At 38.9% G+C, this 17,061-nt stretch overlaps 1 protein-coding gene across 1 annotated transcript; it reads right to left on the minus strand.

Moving 5' to 3' along the window:
- Window positions 1-9,691: 9,691 nt before the first annotated feature.
- Window positions 9,692-13,319, minus strand: LOC131077210 (disease resistance RPP13-like protein 4). The gene is made up of 2 exons (XM_059218305.1): window positions 10,381-13,319; window positions 9,692-10,201 (listed from the first exon to the last, which is right to left on the minus strand). Exon 1 carries the CDS (start codon window positions 13,083-13,085, stop codon window positions 10,398-10,400), a length of 2,688 nt encoding a protein of 895 aa, XP_059074288.1. The 5' UTR covers window positions 13,086-13,319; the 3' UTR covers window positions 9,692-10,201; window positions 10,381-10,397.
- Between the last annotated feature and the right edge of the window lie 3,742 nt (window positions 13,320-17,061).

A 17,061-nucleotide genomic window follows, 5' to 3' on the forward strand; every position in this document is an offset into this window, starting at 1 on the left:
TATCCAGTATTGCTTCATGATCAGCAGTAGTCACTATCCATAGCTCTTTGGTCTTCGATTTTGCTTGATGCTTCAACAACTTGACATTTGTAGCTATAATAAGGTGCAAATACATTATAATGGTTTTATGTCTCTCATAGTCTTCAAATGCAGGTATGCCATTCTTTCTAATGATGTATGTTCGCAACCAAGTTCCCACAACAACAACTGAACCTGTAGGATATGTGAACCCATCATCATCTGTCACTAGTTGTGTTAGCTTTTGTTTTCCTTGTACACATTGTGCCAACCAATATTCTGATCTCTCTTCATTCCCTTGCGGTGCAACAACTACAAAAACATGTCCTGGCTGTACAAGATCTGATAGATGATCATACTCAAGTGAAATTTCCATGTCATCGTTTGACAAGGATAATGTTTGAGATAAAGGAGTTAGATAGTGGGGAACCCACTTATCAACCCACTCACTTGACTCGCACTGATCCCAATCACACCGAAGACAACTCTGACAAAAACAAGCCAACTCTTGTGTCCAAATGGTCCATGTACTTGCATCTTTGAAGAATCTTTAATTGTTTGACAATCCAATCTATCTCCCACTATTCCCTCCTCAACCAACCAAAAGAATCTGCTCACTGCTAAATCAAGAGTACCTCCATGTGACAATGCTGAACTACACCAATCAACAATAGAACGTGCATCAGAGAAATTTGCACCTGAAATCCTCAATTGCTCCTTAACTAGAGCTCTCTTCAAACATGCACCTACTCCATCATACTCTCCCTTCCCATGCCCTGCCTCAGAAAAACACCAAATATGAGGTATACGCCTCTCCACATGCATTCTACTCAACCAATAAAACATATGGGCATTCTTGAATTGACCCGTACAGTTATCTGACCATATTATATGTCGCTCAATTGCAATATCTTTCTCATGCAAGAATTCAACAAAATTCTCAAAAGAATGTTGCACATACTTGGAGGAGTGTGATCTATCATCACTCATATAAAAATGATACTCCCTGATTATCTTCCTATCCTCTTCTATACTATCAAGAGCATGCCTATATGTAATATGAACAAAAATAGCAATATGGACTAAATTGTAGTACTGAGACTGTACCTCATTCTTGTGGTTGCAATGTATAGTTCTCTACAAAATCAACCACCGATACAATAGTGCCAATTGGGAAAGAGTTCTTACACATCCTGAACTATTGATCCAACCACTAAGACCTATGGGTGTGCCTTGCATAATTGTAGAAAATATTTTCCTTAAAATCCAAAATAAAATCAGCAATACTCACTTCTCTTGGGACTAATTCGCATCTAGAACCTTCACCTCCACTCTTCAAATTATATTTCATTGTCTTGTATCTTTTTTTCTCAACATAATTATTTCCAAACTTGTGTTCGCTGCCCTCATGAAAACATGAAACAAACTTTGACAACCCACCGCATTCTGAGCACTTCTCATTCAAACAATCATTTCTATAGAAATAGCAACCATCATCTCTAGGGCATAAAAATAGATCTTGCAAGTCTCTTGATGATCTTGGAAATAGCATTGCACCACACTCCTGCAACATCTCATTAGTATGCATTGTAGAATGAATATGACATAAAAGTTCATGGTACATTGAAAACTCCACATGGTACTTGCAATAACAGGTATTGCGAATCTTAAGAGGAACACAATAAAATGGTTTCAAAGATTCAAAGGCCCTTTGTGATATTTGCAAAGTTGGATGTAATTCACAAAAAAAATTGTACAACATTGTTTGGCTTGATTCCAAGAAATGTTTGGGATGCGGTGTGTGGTCTTGGTTGCCGATTCTTAATTTCAAAATGTCCTTTACATTGGGTGACACTCTAGAATTAGAGTGCCAAAATTGTTGAATCTCTTCCTTCACATTGTCAATCAACTTTCTATCAACACATGGAAGCCTCCCACCAAATGCCCATGTATCTTGTTGAAGTGGATCGTCAAGTCTTTGTCTTCGTGCAAGTGCTCTATCCAAAGTTTTACGGTTTATGTTAAAATCAACACAAGTTTGTCTCATTTAACGAGCCTTCCTCAATTGATGGCTTACTAAGGAGGTTGTAATCACTCTTTGAGCGGCTCTCTTATCTCTTTCTTTGGTATTCTTTCCAATAGAATTGAGAGCTTCAAATAGATTTTTTGCAATAATAGAATTTCTCTCCATCTTCTTGTTCATACGAATCTTCAATTTGCTTAGCAATGGTCTCATCTTTATCATATTTAGCAATTGAACAAAGAGTTGGCATTGCTCGATCAATGTCTTATTGCTAAAATTTTGGTTGAAAAGTTTTGTAGCCCACAACTGAATGGTTCTTGTTGACCTCTTGCCTTCAAGATTTGCAATAATGTTCTCATTGATTTCAAATAACCAATTTGGGGTTCTTGAAGGTCTTGGATTTGGAAATTGTCTTTCACCCATGAGAGGATCTTCATTTCTAAAGTAATTAGGTGTTACATATGGTTCACTTGGTGAGGCAATTCCACCTTCAATGTTAAAGTTTTCCACATTTTCACCTCCTATGTCAAAATTTTCCACATGTTGAGCATTTTCATTATCACTTTCAACATTTTCAAAATTTTCAATATTTTCACTTTCAAAATTTACATTTTCATTTTCAATAACTTGTGGCACATTTTCAATTTCAATTTCCTCTTTAGTTGAAGTAACATTAGCAATATTTAACATACCTTGTCTTCTCCTCCTATGACATTCTCTATTTCTTTCTCTATACACTTCAACTTGGTCATTTGAAAGTTTGCTTTTGTGTTTAGACTTTTGACGACTACTACTCCCCATTTCCTTCCACACATATGCTCCTTCATGATTGACAATGTAAGTTTTCACTTTAAGAATCTCCCAAAAGCACAAATTTGTCTCTAGCTGTCTGAAACCCCGTGATCCTCGACAGAAAACATAGGAACTAGACTGTCGGCCGTTGGAATATTTAGAATGGCCCACAAACCCTTTTTTTCTTGGTTTTTACTACTAAAATTGGATATTGAATTTTATCAGATATCCGATTTTTGTACAAAAATATGTGGTCCCCCAAAAAAATTCCTATTGCCACCATTTTTGAACTAAACTGCCACATGGCAAAAATCCGATATCCGATTAAATCGGATATCAGATTTTATTGGTCATATTTTAGAGTGAGAGAGAGAGAGAGAGAGAGAGAGAGAGAGAGATGAGGAGAGGGAGAGAGGGAGAGAGAGAGAAGGACATGATTTGGTGTCTTAAGGGGTTATATGTCCCCTAACGACACCATAGGACCCCTTAAGACACCAAATCATGTCATTAGGGGTCATATTGTGTCTTACGGGGTCGTAGGACACAATATGATCCCTAACGACATGATTTGGTGGACCTTAAGGGGTCCTATGGTTTCGTTAGGGGTCATATGGTGTCCCATGAACCCTTATGACCTCTTAGGACACCATATGACCCCTAATGACACCATATTGGGTTGCTTTGGGTCATATTGTGTCCTAAGGGGTCATATTGTGTCTTAAGGGGTCCTATGGTGTGCCAAGACACCATATGACCCCTATGGACACCATATGACCCCTATGGACACCATATGACCCCTAACGACACCAAATCATGTCGTTAGGGGTCATATTGTGTCCTACAACCCCGTAAGACACAATATGACCCCTAATGACATGATTTGGTGTCTTAAGGGGTCCTATGGTGTCGTTAGGGGTCATATGGTGTCTTGTGGGAGAGAGAGAGAGAGAGAGAGAGAGAGAGAGAGAGAGAGAGAGAGAGAGAGAGAGAGACGGACATGATTTGGTGTCTTAAGGGGTCCTATTGTGTCTTAAGGGGTGATATGTCCCCTAACGACACCATAGGACCCCTTAAGACACCAAATCATGTCATTAGGGGTCATATTGTGTCTTACGGGGTCGTAGGACACAATATGACCCCTAATGACATGATTTGGTGGACCTTAAGGGGTCCTATGGTGTCGTTAGGGGTCATATGGTGTCCCATGAACCCTTATGACCTCTTAGGACACCATATGACCCCTAATGACACCATATTGGGTTGCTTTGGGTCATATTGTGTCCGAAGGGGTCATATTGTGTCTTAAGGGGTCCTATGGTGTCCCAAGACACCATACGACCCCTATGGACACCATATGACCCCTAACGACACCAAATCATGTCGTTAGGGGTCATATTGTGTCCTACGACCTTGTAAGACACAATATGACCCCTAATGACATGATTTGGTGTCTTAAGAGGTCCTATGGTGTCATTAGGGGTCATATGGTGTCTTGTGACACCATAGGACCCCTTAAGACACCAAGTCATGTTGTTAGGGGTCATATTTACACCATAGGACCCCTTAAGACACAATATGACCCCTTAGGACACAATATGACCCAAAGCGACCCAATATGGTGTCATTAGGGGTCATATGGTGTCCTAAGAGGTCATAAGGGTTCATGGGACACCATATGACCCCTATGGACACCATATGACCCCTAATGACACCATAGGACCCCTTAAGACACCAAATCATGTCGTTAGGGGTCATATTGTGTCCTACGACTTCGTAAGACACAATATGACCCCTAACGACATGATTTGGTGTCTTAAGGGGTCTGATGGTATCATTAGGGGTCATATGGTGTCCTATGAACCCTTATGACCTCTTAGGACACCATATGACCCCTAATGACACCATATTGGGTCGCTTTGGGTCATATTGTTTCCTAAGGGGTCATATTGTGTCTTAAGGGGTCCTATGGTGTTCCAACACACCATATGACCCCTAACGACACCATAGGACCCCTTAAGACACCAAATCATAACATTAGGGGTCATATTATGTCTTACGGGGTCGTAGGACACAATATGACCCCTAACGACATGATTTGGTGTCTTAAGGGGTCCTATGGTGTCGTTAGGGATCATATGGTGTCCATAGAGGTCGTATGGTGTCCCATGAACCCTTATGACCTCTTAGGACACCATATGACCCCTAATGACACCATATTGTTGTGTCCTAAGGGGTCATATTGTGTCTTAAGGGGTCCTATGGTGTAAATATGACCCCTAATGACATGATTTGGTGTCTTAAGGGGTCCTATGGTGTCGTTAGGGGTCATATGGTGTCTTGTGACACCATAGGACCCCTTAAGACACCAAATCATGTCATTAGGGGTCATATTGTGTCTTACGGGGTCGTAGGACATAATATGACCCCTAACAACATGATTTGGTGTCGTTAGGCATCATATGGTGTCCATAGGGGTCATATGGTGTCTTGGGACACCATAGGACCCCTTAAGACACAATATGATCCAAAGCGACCCAATATGGTGTCACTAGGGATCATATGGTGTCCTAAGAGGTCATAAGGGTTTGTGGGAGACCATATGACACCATAGGACCCCTTAAGATACCAAATCATGTCGTTAGGGGTCATATTGTGTCTTACGGGGTCGTAGGACACAATATGACCCCTAAAGACACAATTTGGTGTCTTAAGGGGTCTTATGGTGTCACAAGACACCATATGACCCCTAACAACACCAATTGACCCCTTAAGACACCAAATCATAACATTAGGGGTCATATTGTGTCTTACGGGGTCGTAGGACACAATATGACCCCTAACGACATGATTTGGTGTCTAAAGGGGTCCGATGGTGTCGTTAGGGGTCATATGGTGTCCATAGGGGTCATATGGTGTCCCATGAAGCCTTATGACCTCTTAGGACACCATATGACCCCTAATGACACCATATTGGGTCGCTTGGGGTCATATTGTGTCCTAAGGGGTCCTATGGTGTCCCAAGACACCATATGACCCCTACAAACACCATATGACCCCTAATGACACCATACGACCCCTTAAGACACCAAATCATGTCATTAGGGGTCATATGGTGTCCTAAGGGGTCATAGACCATAATATGACCCCTTAGGACACAATATGACCCAAAGCGACCCAATATGGTGTCATTAGGGGTCATATGGTGTCCTGAGAGGTCATAAGGGTTCATGGAACACCATATCACATAACTATCATTAGGGGTCATAGTTATGGGTCGTAAGACACAATATGACCCCTAACGACATGATTTGGTGTCTTAAGGGGTCCTATGGTGTCCCAAGACACCATATGACCCCTAATGACACCATAGGACCCCTTAAGACACCAATTTGTGTTGTTAGGGTTCATATGGTCTCTCTCCCTCTCCTTCTCTCTATCTCTCTCTCTCTCTTCCCTTCCTTCTCTCTCTCTCTCCCTCTCTGCTCTCCTCTCTCTCTCTCTCTCACTCTCACACCAAATTGTGTCGTTAGGGTTCATATGGTCTCTCTCTCTCTCCCTCTCCTTCTCTCTCTCTCCCTCTCCTTCTCTCTCTCTTTCTCTCTCTCTCTCCCTCTCCTTCCTTCTCTCTCTCCTCCTCCTCTCTCTCTCTCTCTCTCTCTCCCTCTCCTCCCTCTCTCTCTCTCTCTCTCTCTCTCTCTCTCTCTCTCTCTCTCTCTCTCTCTCTCTCTCTCCCTCTCCTCCTCCTCTCTCTCTCTCTCTCTCCCCCCCTCTCTCTCTCTCTCTCTCTAAAATATGACCAATAAAATCCGATATCCGATTTAATTGAATTTCTGCCATGTGGCAGTTTACTTAATAAATGGCGACAAAGGGAAATTCTTTAGGGATTGCAAATTTTTGTACAAAAATTAGATATCGGAATTTATCTGATATCCAATTTTTGTACTCAAATTTTCAAATTTCAAATTTCGGCTCGAGAATGATTTGGTATTAGGCTTGGAAGTGACAAGCCTGGAAAGTCAACTAAAAAAATGTGTTTTTCAGTATTCCTTGATTTTCCAGACTTTCCACTGGTGGCTAACAACTTTTTTTGTAGCCAAAATTGATAAAATGAAAAGGGTTTTTTAAGGACGTTCCCAGCTTTCCAATAATATAAGGCTTGTCTTATTTCGACTTTAGTAAATAATTATTATTTATTTTCTAATTGAATTCTGACAATAGTCCTGATTGATATACTGATTGAAAAACACTCATAACTTTCAAATGGTATAACAGTTTTTGAAAACGAAACATGCGTCACATCCTATGCTTCGTCCACTATAGGGAAAAATTAAAAAAAATTAAATTTCATAAGGTTTTGACCAAGTTAAGGTGGTCAGACCTAGGAGTTTCTAAATTTCTGAAAAGCTGTAGTAAAAAAATCATAAATAATTATTTAATTCATAAAAAATTTAAAAAATATGTGTCACATCCGGACATGAGTCTAATACTTATATTATAAATATTATAAAAAAATATTAAGATTTGATTGTGATTAGGGTGGTCAGACATACGTCTACTTATTTTTTTCCTGAAATTTTAGTACCACTGCATTGAAATTTGAAATTTTCATCAAATAGGATTTTTTTTTTCCAAAAAACAACTAGTAGCCTAGAAACTACATTCAATTTTCTATATATTCTCTTCTTACATATTTTAAAAATAATGTTCACAACTTATTCAAATTTTCATGTCAAGTTGCATAACTCTAATTTTTCTGAAATTTCATTGCCACTTAAGGGCCTGTTTTGGCACACCATGATCCTACACATACCCTTACCAAACACAAAAAAGAAAGGAAAGAAAATAGGCTAGAAATAGGTTCAATTTTAACCAGTTGAAACATGAAATGTGTTGAAGGAAAGAAGCAGTAGGCGACGATGACTGTAAGAAGTGACTTGGCAAGGGGATTAAATGGGAATGAAATTTCACAGAAGAAACATAAAATTTGTGACAATAAAGTCTTTGATGGTAAGTGCATGAAAGAGAGGGTAGAGGAAGTTGGTGATGAAGGTTGCATCTATTCTGGCTCCAAAATGGACCTTTCGTACAACGTGTTAGTGACGGGTTAGTCAATTGCAACTGTTAATTGCAAAATTAACGGTGTAAAATGCGCGATGAACATGCGTGTTAGTCAATCCGTATCGTTGTTTTGGAGCCATAATAGACGCGTTCGACGATGAAGAGGTGGAGGTGCCGTGCAAAGGATGAAGTGGACAACTTGGACCATCACAATAACGGTGTATATCTTTTTATTTAGTAGTTAGATTAAAATAGAAGTGAAGATTTTTAATGTTCGCAAGGTTATATATAGTTTATGCGATAGTAAATTTTTCTATGGGAATGATATATCTTGAGACTAATACAAGGATTGGGATTGGGAAAGGTATATTGTAATGACAATGATCTCTTAATTTAAATAAGGTTTGAATTTTAACAAGATTAAAGACAAAGCTTATGGATGTTTTGGACAAGTGATGGATTGCATAGTTAGAATTGACACTTGATTGGTTATGTAATGTTGTTGATGTGTTGTTTGGGTAATTGGGTGCATTATTTCTTGGAGTGGCTCCATGGATTGAATTTGGATACTAGGTAGGGGCTTAAAATCTAGAAAGTTTGATCTTCTAAAGTTTAGGATTGTGGCTTGACATCAAAATTAAATTTTCTATGTGGTATGCTTAGGATTGGCTAATGTTCAAGCCATGAATGATAAACCCATTCTAGCACCAAGGGTGAAGGTGTTTCATAGATAGAAGGATGAGATTATGGATTGTGATGGGGGATGGGTATAGAGAGGGGATTTAGGATGTGGTTTCCAAGGACTATATCACATGATGCCTCAATTAATCATTAGTTATAATGCTTATGCTTGGACATGTTAAGAGATTGCTAAAACATGTTTCAAGATCATGTCCACTTGCATATCAAGTTCAAAAGTGGGGATGATAATTTGTATAATGGCATGCAAATGCACAAGAATTTATGGAATTCCAATATGGTATGAGATGGATGATTGGCTAATAGTTATGAAGAATGTACGAGGTGCTTGGGTGGAAGAAACTCGCTCGTTGGGTATATGCAAGTGGTGGATTTTGGATAGCCAAGAGGACTGGAGAATATTCACAATTGCCAATCCCTCGAGTGGCTCAGCCATATGGAAATTTATTGTGCCTAAAAGGAAACAAGAATTAAACCTTCTTAAAGACTTAAAGAAATAACCACCACCAAGATTTAATGATATAGAATTATTCATTGCAATTGTATCTTAGTTAATGAATCTAAAGAAATATTTTAAACTACAACTCTCTCAAAAAATTAAGAGTCTCAACTTGGGATCTTCTAGCTAGATGGGGAAGAAACTCTTTAGTGGGAACACCTTAGTGCATTAAAGTATTTTGGCATTGAAACTTCCACTTCAAATGATTTTGAGCTCTAATTTAAGAAAACATAAATTTTGGTCTAACCAAAGAGAACAAGAGCTAAATTTTAACTTTTTTCAAGAAGACATGTCATCATTAAGGCAATATGAATGAAAAACCATGAGATTGTCTAGATATGTTTATTATATGGAGTATAAAGTGTTAAAATAAATTTCAAACTAGGTCCTAGGGAAATAATCATGCATGATGCTAAATTGAACTAGCATGCTATCTTAGTAGAAGTCATTTAATAATCTCAAAATGCTAATGAAAAAGATAACTATTGCCTTAAGGAAACAATTTTTTTTTTTTAAAAGCGAAACCGAACAAAAAGTCAATAGTTCAAGAGGTAAATTCAACTCTAATAAATATGAAAACAAAAAGGTCAATAACATGACAATGAGAAGAGAAGTAAACTTTATTGAAAATATCAAAACATGGTAAGATCACCATCTATAGAAGCCAATGCCATTCTTATTTCATACAAGAAATCTAAGGAGGGATGTTGGTGTTGGAGTTTACTAATTACCTTTTTACTCTAACACCCTCCTTAAGTACAACTAAGAATGAAATTAGAAGCTTCAATGATGAATGCATATAAAACAAATAATGGGTCCTCACAAATAGGTCTTATAAGGTACCATGTACAAATTAAAAAGAACTCTCACAATTGAAAGAAAAGAAGAAAACCTCATGGGAAAAACTCCTTTTCAAAAGAAAAAAAAATATAAAAATGTGAATGAAAGGAGGACTCGAGATGACTCCAAAAACAACCTCTAACAGAAATACAATAGATATCCCTCCAAATATGAGAGAAAACATATGAAAGACAATTTCCCACAAAAAGTGGAACATGATGAACACCAGTGAAACATGAAGAAACACTACTATGCTGAAATTGAGGAGCCTCCTGCAAAATTAAGATGAAGATAGTGATATGAGTGACTCCAATGGCACTTCTGGAAGAATGATGAGGCAATAATCTGACACTTCAATATTTATACATATGACAAATCAATCTGCACAATGACCCAATGACGCTGCTCAATCAATACAAAGTATATTACCAATAGTCTCAAGAATACGCACCTGTACCATGGTTTCACCTATTGCCTCGATATTACTTGGATATCACGTCGGAACTTTTGCCAATAACAACCATTTTCCTTAAGATCGTTGAAGCACCTTTCACCACAGCCGATCACTTGTAGGACTTGAAGGCTATTGAGTAGATCCAAGCCTTGAGGCAATCCTTTCAGCTGGTTGCAATTCACCAATCGAAAATATTGCAGCTTTGGCATTGCTTTATCTCCCAGTACTGGAAACTTTTGCAGCTGAGAAAATTCTTCTATAATCAGTTTCTCCAGGTTGGGAAATGAGACAGAATTCCCAGACTCCGGAGCGAAATCGATGGTCTCAGACTCGGGAGTGAAATCAATGCACTTGTTGTTCTGCATTAAGATTAGTCGCCTTAAGTTGGGAATTGTTTGAAGGGCTTCATAATTTTCAGAATGATCTCTTTCCAACAGAAGAAGCGTGAGGTTGTTGAGGTGAGAGATCCATGCGGGCAGCACGCAGTTGCGAAGGTGAAGAATTACCAGTCGTTTCATGACAGCCATGTCCTCTGGAAGCTCAACACGTGAATTCTGATCACGATTATCAAAAAAGAACTTTCGCATGTCTTCCATCTCTCCAAATATATTGTTTGGAAGCTCAACGGCGGGGCCGATTGCAACTGAGAGTTGTTGGAGCAGAGTCAAGCCTTTGAGATGCGTCAACTTCAATGAATTTTTTGGGTTTCCCCTCAAATCAAATACGACTTCTCCTAATATTCGCAAAGAGAAAAGCTTGGATGTTCCCACGGGAAACCGTACCATGTTTTTACAGCCTGTCACATTTAGATGTAGCAAAGATTGATTGTTGCTTATCCCTGAATGCAGACTTGTCAACTCTTCGCACCAACTGACATCCAGCAATTGAAGCCTTAAGAGACCACTTAAGCATCTTGGCAGCTTCTTGATGTATGTTCTCGATAAATTGAGGAATCTCAGATGTGTTAATTTGGCAATAGACTTGGGTAACGACTTGATAGAAGTCTGGCTCAGGTCTAACACACATAAATGCTTCAGTCTATTGAAAAACTGTTCACATATTGATTTGAGAGGAAGATTGTTCCATAGAAGTAGGGTGAGAAGCCTAGGGGAGTGGATAGGTTTGTCAAGAGCAGCTATTTTGTTTTTAATCAATGAAATCCTCCGCTGGCCTTGGCAATTCTCTAGTGGGATCTTCTCCAGATTTATTCCTGTCTGAAATAAACATCTTTGTTTCTGAGCTTCTGAAAGAGCCAGATCATGTAGAAGATCGTGCATTTTGCAGTACTTAATGATATAATCTTTCCCATCATATGGAACAAATTCAATCATGCAACGATCAACGAGTAAGTTAAGATAAGAAAATCCTAGTTCATATGGATCTTGTGTTTCTTTAGCATTAACAAATCCTTGAGCAACCCATACTTGTACCAGGTACTCACAATTCATTCTAGCATCTTCAGGATAAGCAGAACAGAACAGAAAACAAGGTTTTAGATAATTTGGCAGAGCGTCGTAACTTAACTTCAAGATCGGCAGAACGTCCTCCTGGATTGTGCCGACATCATCCAACGCTTTCAATGTGGATTCCCACACATTGGGAAGCCGCTGGACGCTTGCCATAGATGCTGCTACTGTCTTCACGGCCAGGGGTAGCCTGGAGCATTTTCTTTCAATGGCGCGGGCCAATTCCTTCAACTCCACTGGCGGATCGTTATTGTGGCAGTCAGGGAACGCATGAATGGAGAATAACATCCAACTGTCTTCTGGAGACAATAATTCCATTTGATGGATACTGTGAGCTCCCATAGATTCTGCAACTTTCTGGTTACGCGTTGAAAGCATCACTTTATTGTTGCCCCTCAACGGAAAGCACTTCATTATTTTTTCTAATGAATGCCTGTCCCACACATCATCCAGAACAAGTAAACACGGCCTTTCCGTTCCGAGCAGGTGGCTATAGATGCCATCTCTGAGCTGCTCCACAGTTGGCTGTCTTCCTCCTCCATCATGTAGCTCTATTTGCTGGGCTATGTGTTCGAGAATTTGAATCTCCATAAAGTTTTGGGATACCGCCACCCAAATTGAAATTTTAAAAAATCCTTTGATCCCTTGGCTATTGAAGACGTGTTGAAGGAGGAGAGTTTTGCCTAGCCCTCCCATCCCTGTTACAGCAATGATCTGATGGGAGCTTTCTGTACTGACAAGCAATCTAGTAATCTCATCAATATCTCTCTGCATTCCGACCGTTGTAGCTTCCACAATCAGCGCAGTTGCTTTTTCTCTATTCAGTAATGAATTTTCACTGAGTAACATGGAAGAGGGCGTCGCATCCCTGCCTTTAAGAAATTCGAAATACTTTGGACTCTTAGGGATGTTGCTGATTTTCTTCTTCAACACCCGAATCTTACGGCCCGACAGGTAGCGGGAGATGTAGTTAGAGGACTGAGGCTGAGATGTGTCCTCCAACTCGTCGAGAGCCTCGTTAAGGAAGTCTTCAAGTTTCTGCAGCCATATCCTCGTTGAACTGCAGTTTGCCCTTTCAGGCCCACCGGTGTCTTTGAGCAGGCCTTTGATACACTCGAGTTCATCGTAGATGAGTTCCAAATCTTCTCTCAGCTTACTAACTAATGACATCTCTTGGAAAATCTTGGCAATCAGCACGGAAGTGAGACGTTCTGCAAGGTGTGTAGCCTCTTCCATTGTTTCCTAGCACACCAAGTCTTCTGGTGATTTTATTTTAACGTGTTAGCACACCACCTGACTGCAAAATAGCAGCATCAAGGCGGCTGACTAAACAGACACAATAAACATCCAGAAACAAGAAGAAGAAAGTGAATTTCGGTGAAAGCCGAACGCCGTCGGCTATGTTTTCTACTTGCACATGAAATTCAAGATAAGTAGCACATTTCCGCGGTGACCTATTCTTGGCTCGCAATTGACAGGACCGGCTTAACCGGCATACTCGATGCTTTGAGAGTGGGTGTGTCGTACAATGTGGGTCCATTCAAACTAAACAAGTTGTCACCACACTCCAAAACGACTCGCGAACTTTCATATCATACACTTTTTCAACATGACTAATTATTTATTTATTAGTAAGAATATTTAGAAAAAATATTAAAATTAATTTATTGATTACAACAAAATGATTGAAAATATAATATTTAAGAAAATAAATTTAAAGTCAATCATATTAATCTATTGATTAGATTAGATGAAAAAAATCTATTTAAAATTAATTTTATTATAATGCAATGACCTTCAATATCATAATAAAACAAGTACCATATATTTGGGAGAATTTAAATTAGTATAATGGATAGTAAAAAATATCTGTTGTCGAAGTAAGGAGACTATGTTATCTAGTTGCTAGGTGAGTTGACATGACTTAGAAGTAGTTTAAATTAGATTTCTTTATAAGGATGTCACATCCTTCATTGTAACCTAAGCAATATAAGCAATTCAATCAATTTCATTGTTATTGTCTTGAATTATTTTGCTGTTCACTTCTCTCTTTATGTGTGACAGGTATTCTATCAGAAGATAACTGAGCTTGTGGGATTCGCATTTCACAAAATCTAACATGGTATCAGAGCTCCAGATCTGAAGATTCTTGTTCATTTTTTTGGAGATTATTTGCATTTACACAACAAATTGTTCATCTTGGGTTAATTTGGAGCACACCATCAGTTCTAGAAGGCTCGAGAAAGTTAGGATTTCCTTTTGTTTCACCGAAATCGAAAACACGGAGTCCATTTTGCAAGGGAGCAAAGTTCGACGGTTTTCTCTGTTTTAGAAGGTACTTGAAAATTTGGAGCTTTTTGGGCTCAAAAGGACCTCATGGTTGTATACAGAAGGTTGATTCCACAAATTTTGATATATAATTTGCTTTTTTTTTGTAAAACAAGCATCAGGGATAAAAAAAATTCAACAGGTCGTACAGGGGTCACCGTCATGGTTAGGCGGGCTCCTTGCTGGCCACTTTAAAAGCCGCTGACAGTAGCCGTTGTCCGCAGCTTCCAGTGGCCTATCATGGAAACCATCACCGGTTTCTTTAAACCGCCCACTACTGAAACCGTCAGCCGACCAAGCAGCGCCCAGCTCGCGCTTCGCCTATGCTCCACCACCTCTGCCACATTCATCGAGCTGCCACCAACCAGTGACCCAAACTCAACTTGAAACCCTTTTTTGAGCTAGTTGGGGTTTTTCCACGATATCTTGAGCAAATGGAGGGAGTTTTTGACAAACCATATATTGTCAGAAAGCTCTTTTCGAGACAGATTCATTTCTGGAGATCTCGAGTCCTTGTTTTTAAAAGATTGTTTACCAAATTTCTATCTCTTCCTTTTGAAGTCAATAGTTCTTTTTCTGGTCTTATTCTGCCTTCCTGTGATTCGAGCTCCACTTTTCTTGTTTCAAATCTCTACTTTTTTCAGCATCATGGAGAGAAGCTTTCAGATTCAGTGTACTTGTCATTCCTCTCCCTTGTCAGCATTATGGGGGGGTTTCTACTATTGGTGCTAATGCTTCCTTGGTTTTGTGTTGGAGGTTCTATGTATTCAGTACTCGTTCCTATGTACGAAGAAGATGCAGTGGCTGGTTACCCATGTATTTCGGTGAGATGGAGTAACTACCATATGGATGCTCTTGCATTCCTATTTGTGTAGGTTCTTTTTCAGCATCATAGCAGTCATTCTACGACAGTGTTTGTAGCTTCTTCATGCTTCAATGTTTCTTCATGCTCGTCTTTTGTTTCTCTTTTGGAGAGGAGTTTTCTTCCCACCAGGGTTTTCTCCTTTTCTCTGTTTCTAAGAAACTTGCATGTTTGTTCATGGGTACCTCAGCAGGCTTTATGTCGGGACCCATCTTGCATTCATCTTTGCATGTTTTTTTCCTACATCTTTTTTGCCCCTCTCCCTAGTTGTGCATTCAGGGTGGGTGTTGGAGTAAATAATTCATACATTAATTATTCATTTAATTGCATTAATTCACTAAATAATCTATGCCTTGATTAGTAATTTATTATTCGTATTTATTTATTTAGTGAATTAATACAATTAAGTGAATAATTAAGGTATGAATTATTTACTCCATCAGTTTAGTTCTAATATGAGATCATTAAACTCTTGTAAGATTTATGTTACATCCCACTTTACATGAATGATTTCATTTATCTTTAAGAGACTATATTGGTAAAAAATGCATTTGATACGAACATCAAGGATCAAAGAGATGAAATTATTGGCATGCATATTTATATTGATGTTGGTTATAATGCTCTATTTAATTTAAGAAATCTTAAATGGGTAAAATTATACATAACTACCTTTTTCATGTCTAAGTGGATGCAAGATAACTAACACCCTCAGAAGGGAGAAAGAGTATCATTGAGGTGAGGAATTTAGACAAATTGCCATCGAGCCATAATCTAGAGATAAGTGGGTCTTGGGTTAGAGTCTATTGTTTTCTTAATATTTGTTAATTGACAAAGTTGTTGTTCTAATGTTGCTCTCAAAAGTATGCAGAGGATTAATTTGATATTCTCGTTGTGACAATATTACAAATCAATTTCTATCTTGATGTTGTGGTTCCTTCAGGGTGACTTGCTTACATTGTTTTACATTCGGGATAAGACAATATGTTTTTTGCAGATCAAGTTTTGTACTAGTTTATGCTTATTGGTTTGAGCAGTTGGGTGTAAAGATTTTTGGTATTGAATACACACCTGTGCCATGGTTTTTTCTATTCCCTCAATATTACTTGGATATCATGTCGGAACTTTTACCAATAACAACCATTTTCCTTAAGATCGTTGAAACACCTTTCACCACAACCAATCACTTGTAGGACTTGAAGGCTATTGAGTAGATCCAAGCCTTGAATCCACTTCACCACCTTTTGCCTCTAAGAACTAGGTCAACATGTCTAGGCCCATGAACAGGCCTAAATTTTATCTTTGCCCAAATTCTTTATACACGTGAATCTTCCTTTGTTAAAACTGCATCCTTCGCTGCAAATCTTGAAGGTGCTGCAACCACAACTTCTTAAATAGATACATCAATTCTAGCCAAAATGCGCTACAATGGCTCAGTTTTGTCTTGGAAAATATGCCAATTCCTTTCCTTCCAAATTTCCCATATGATTATTCCTGAGCTAATCTTCCACACACAGGAGAAGACAAACTACTTACCACATCTAGGCCAACTCAAAAAACTTCCTTCAACGTTCCCGATAGAGGACCATGCCACTCCAGTTTGCCTTGCACCATCTTCCAACACTCTGTAGCCACACCATAGTTTAGAAGTAGATGACCAATGGTTTCTTCATTGTTACCACAAATTATACATCTTTAGGGTCCAACCATACCAAGTCGTTTCCTTCATTCTCCTATCAAAATTCTATCTTTAATGGATAACCACGCAAAAGCCCCCACCTTAGGGAGACACTCCTTCCCCCAACACAAATTTGTCGGCCATTTAGTATCATCTGCATCATTGTCTAAAATTTGGTAGCCAATTTGACCGAGTAACTACCACTCTTTGAGCCACACCACCTCACTATATCCGTATTCTTTGAGATAAGCACTCTTCGCCTCTTAAAAATGCTTTCCATCATTCTTATATGGTTTGGATTTTGAAGGGCTCCTCTTATAGATTTCCATCGCCACTCCAATATT

This window comes from Cryptomeria japonica, chromosome 3 (assembly GCF_030272615.1).
Source record: "Cryptomeria japonica chromosome 3, Sugi_1.0, whole genome shotgun sequence".
Taxonomy (NCBI): Eukaryota; Viridiplantae; Streptophyta; class Pinopsida; order Cupressales; family Cupressaceae; genus Cryptomeria; species Cryptomeria japonica.

Bases quoted from the DNA above. Each gene is read 5' to 3' on its own strand.
- LOC131077210 (XM_059218305.1), bottom strand. From the start codon at position 13,085: ATGGAAGAGGCTACACACCTTGCAGAACGTCTCACTTCCGTGCTGATT.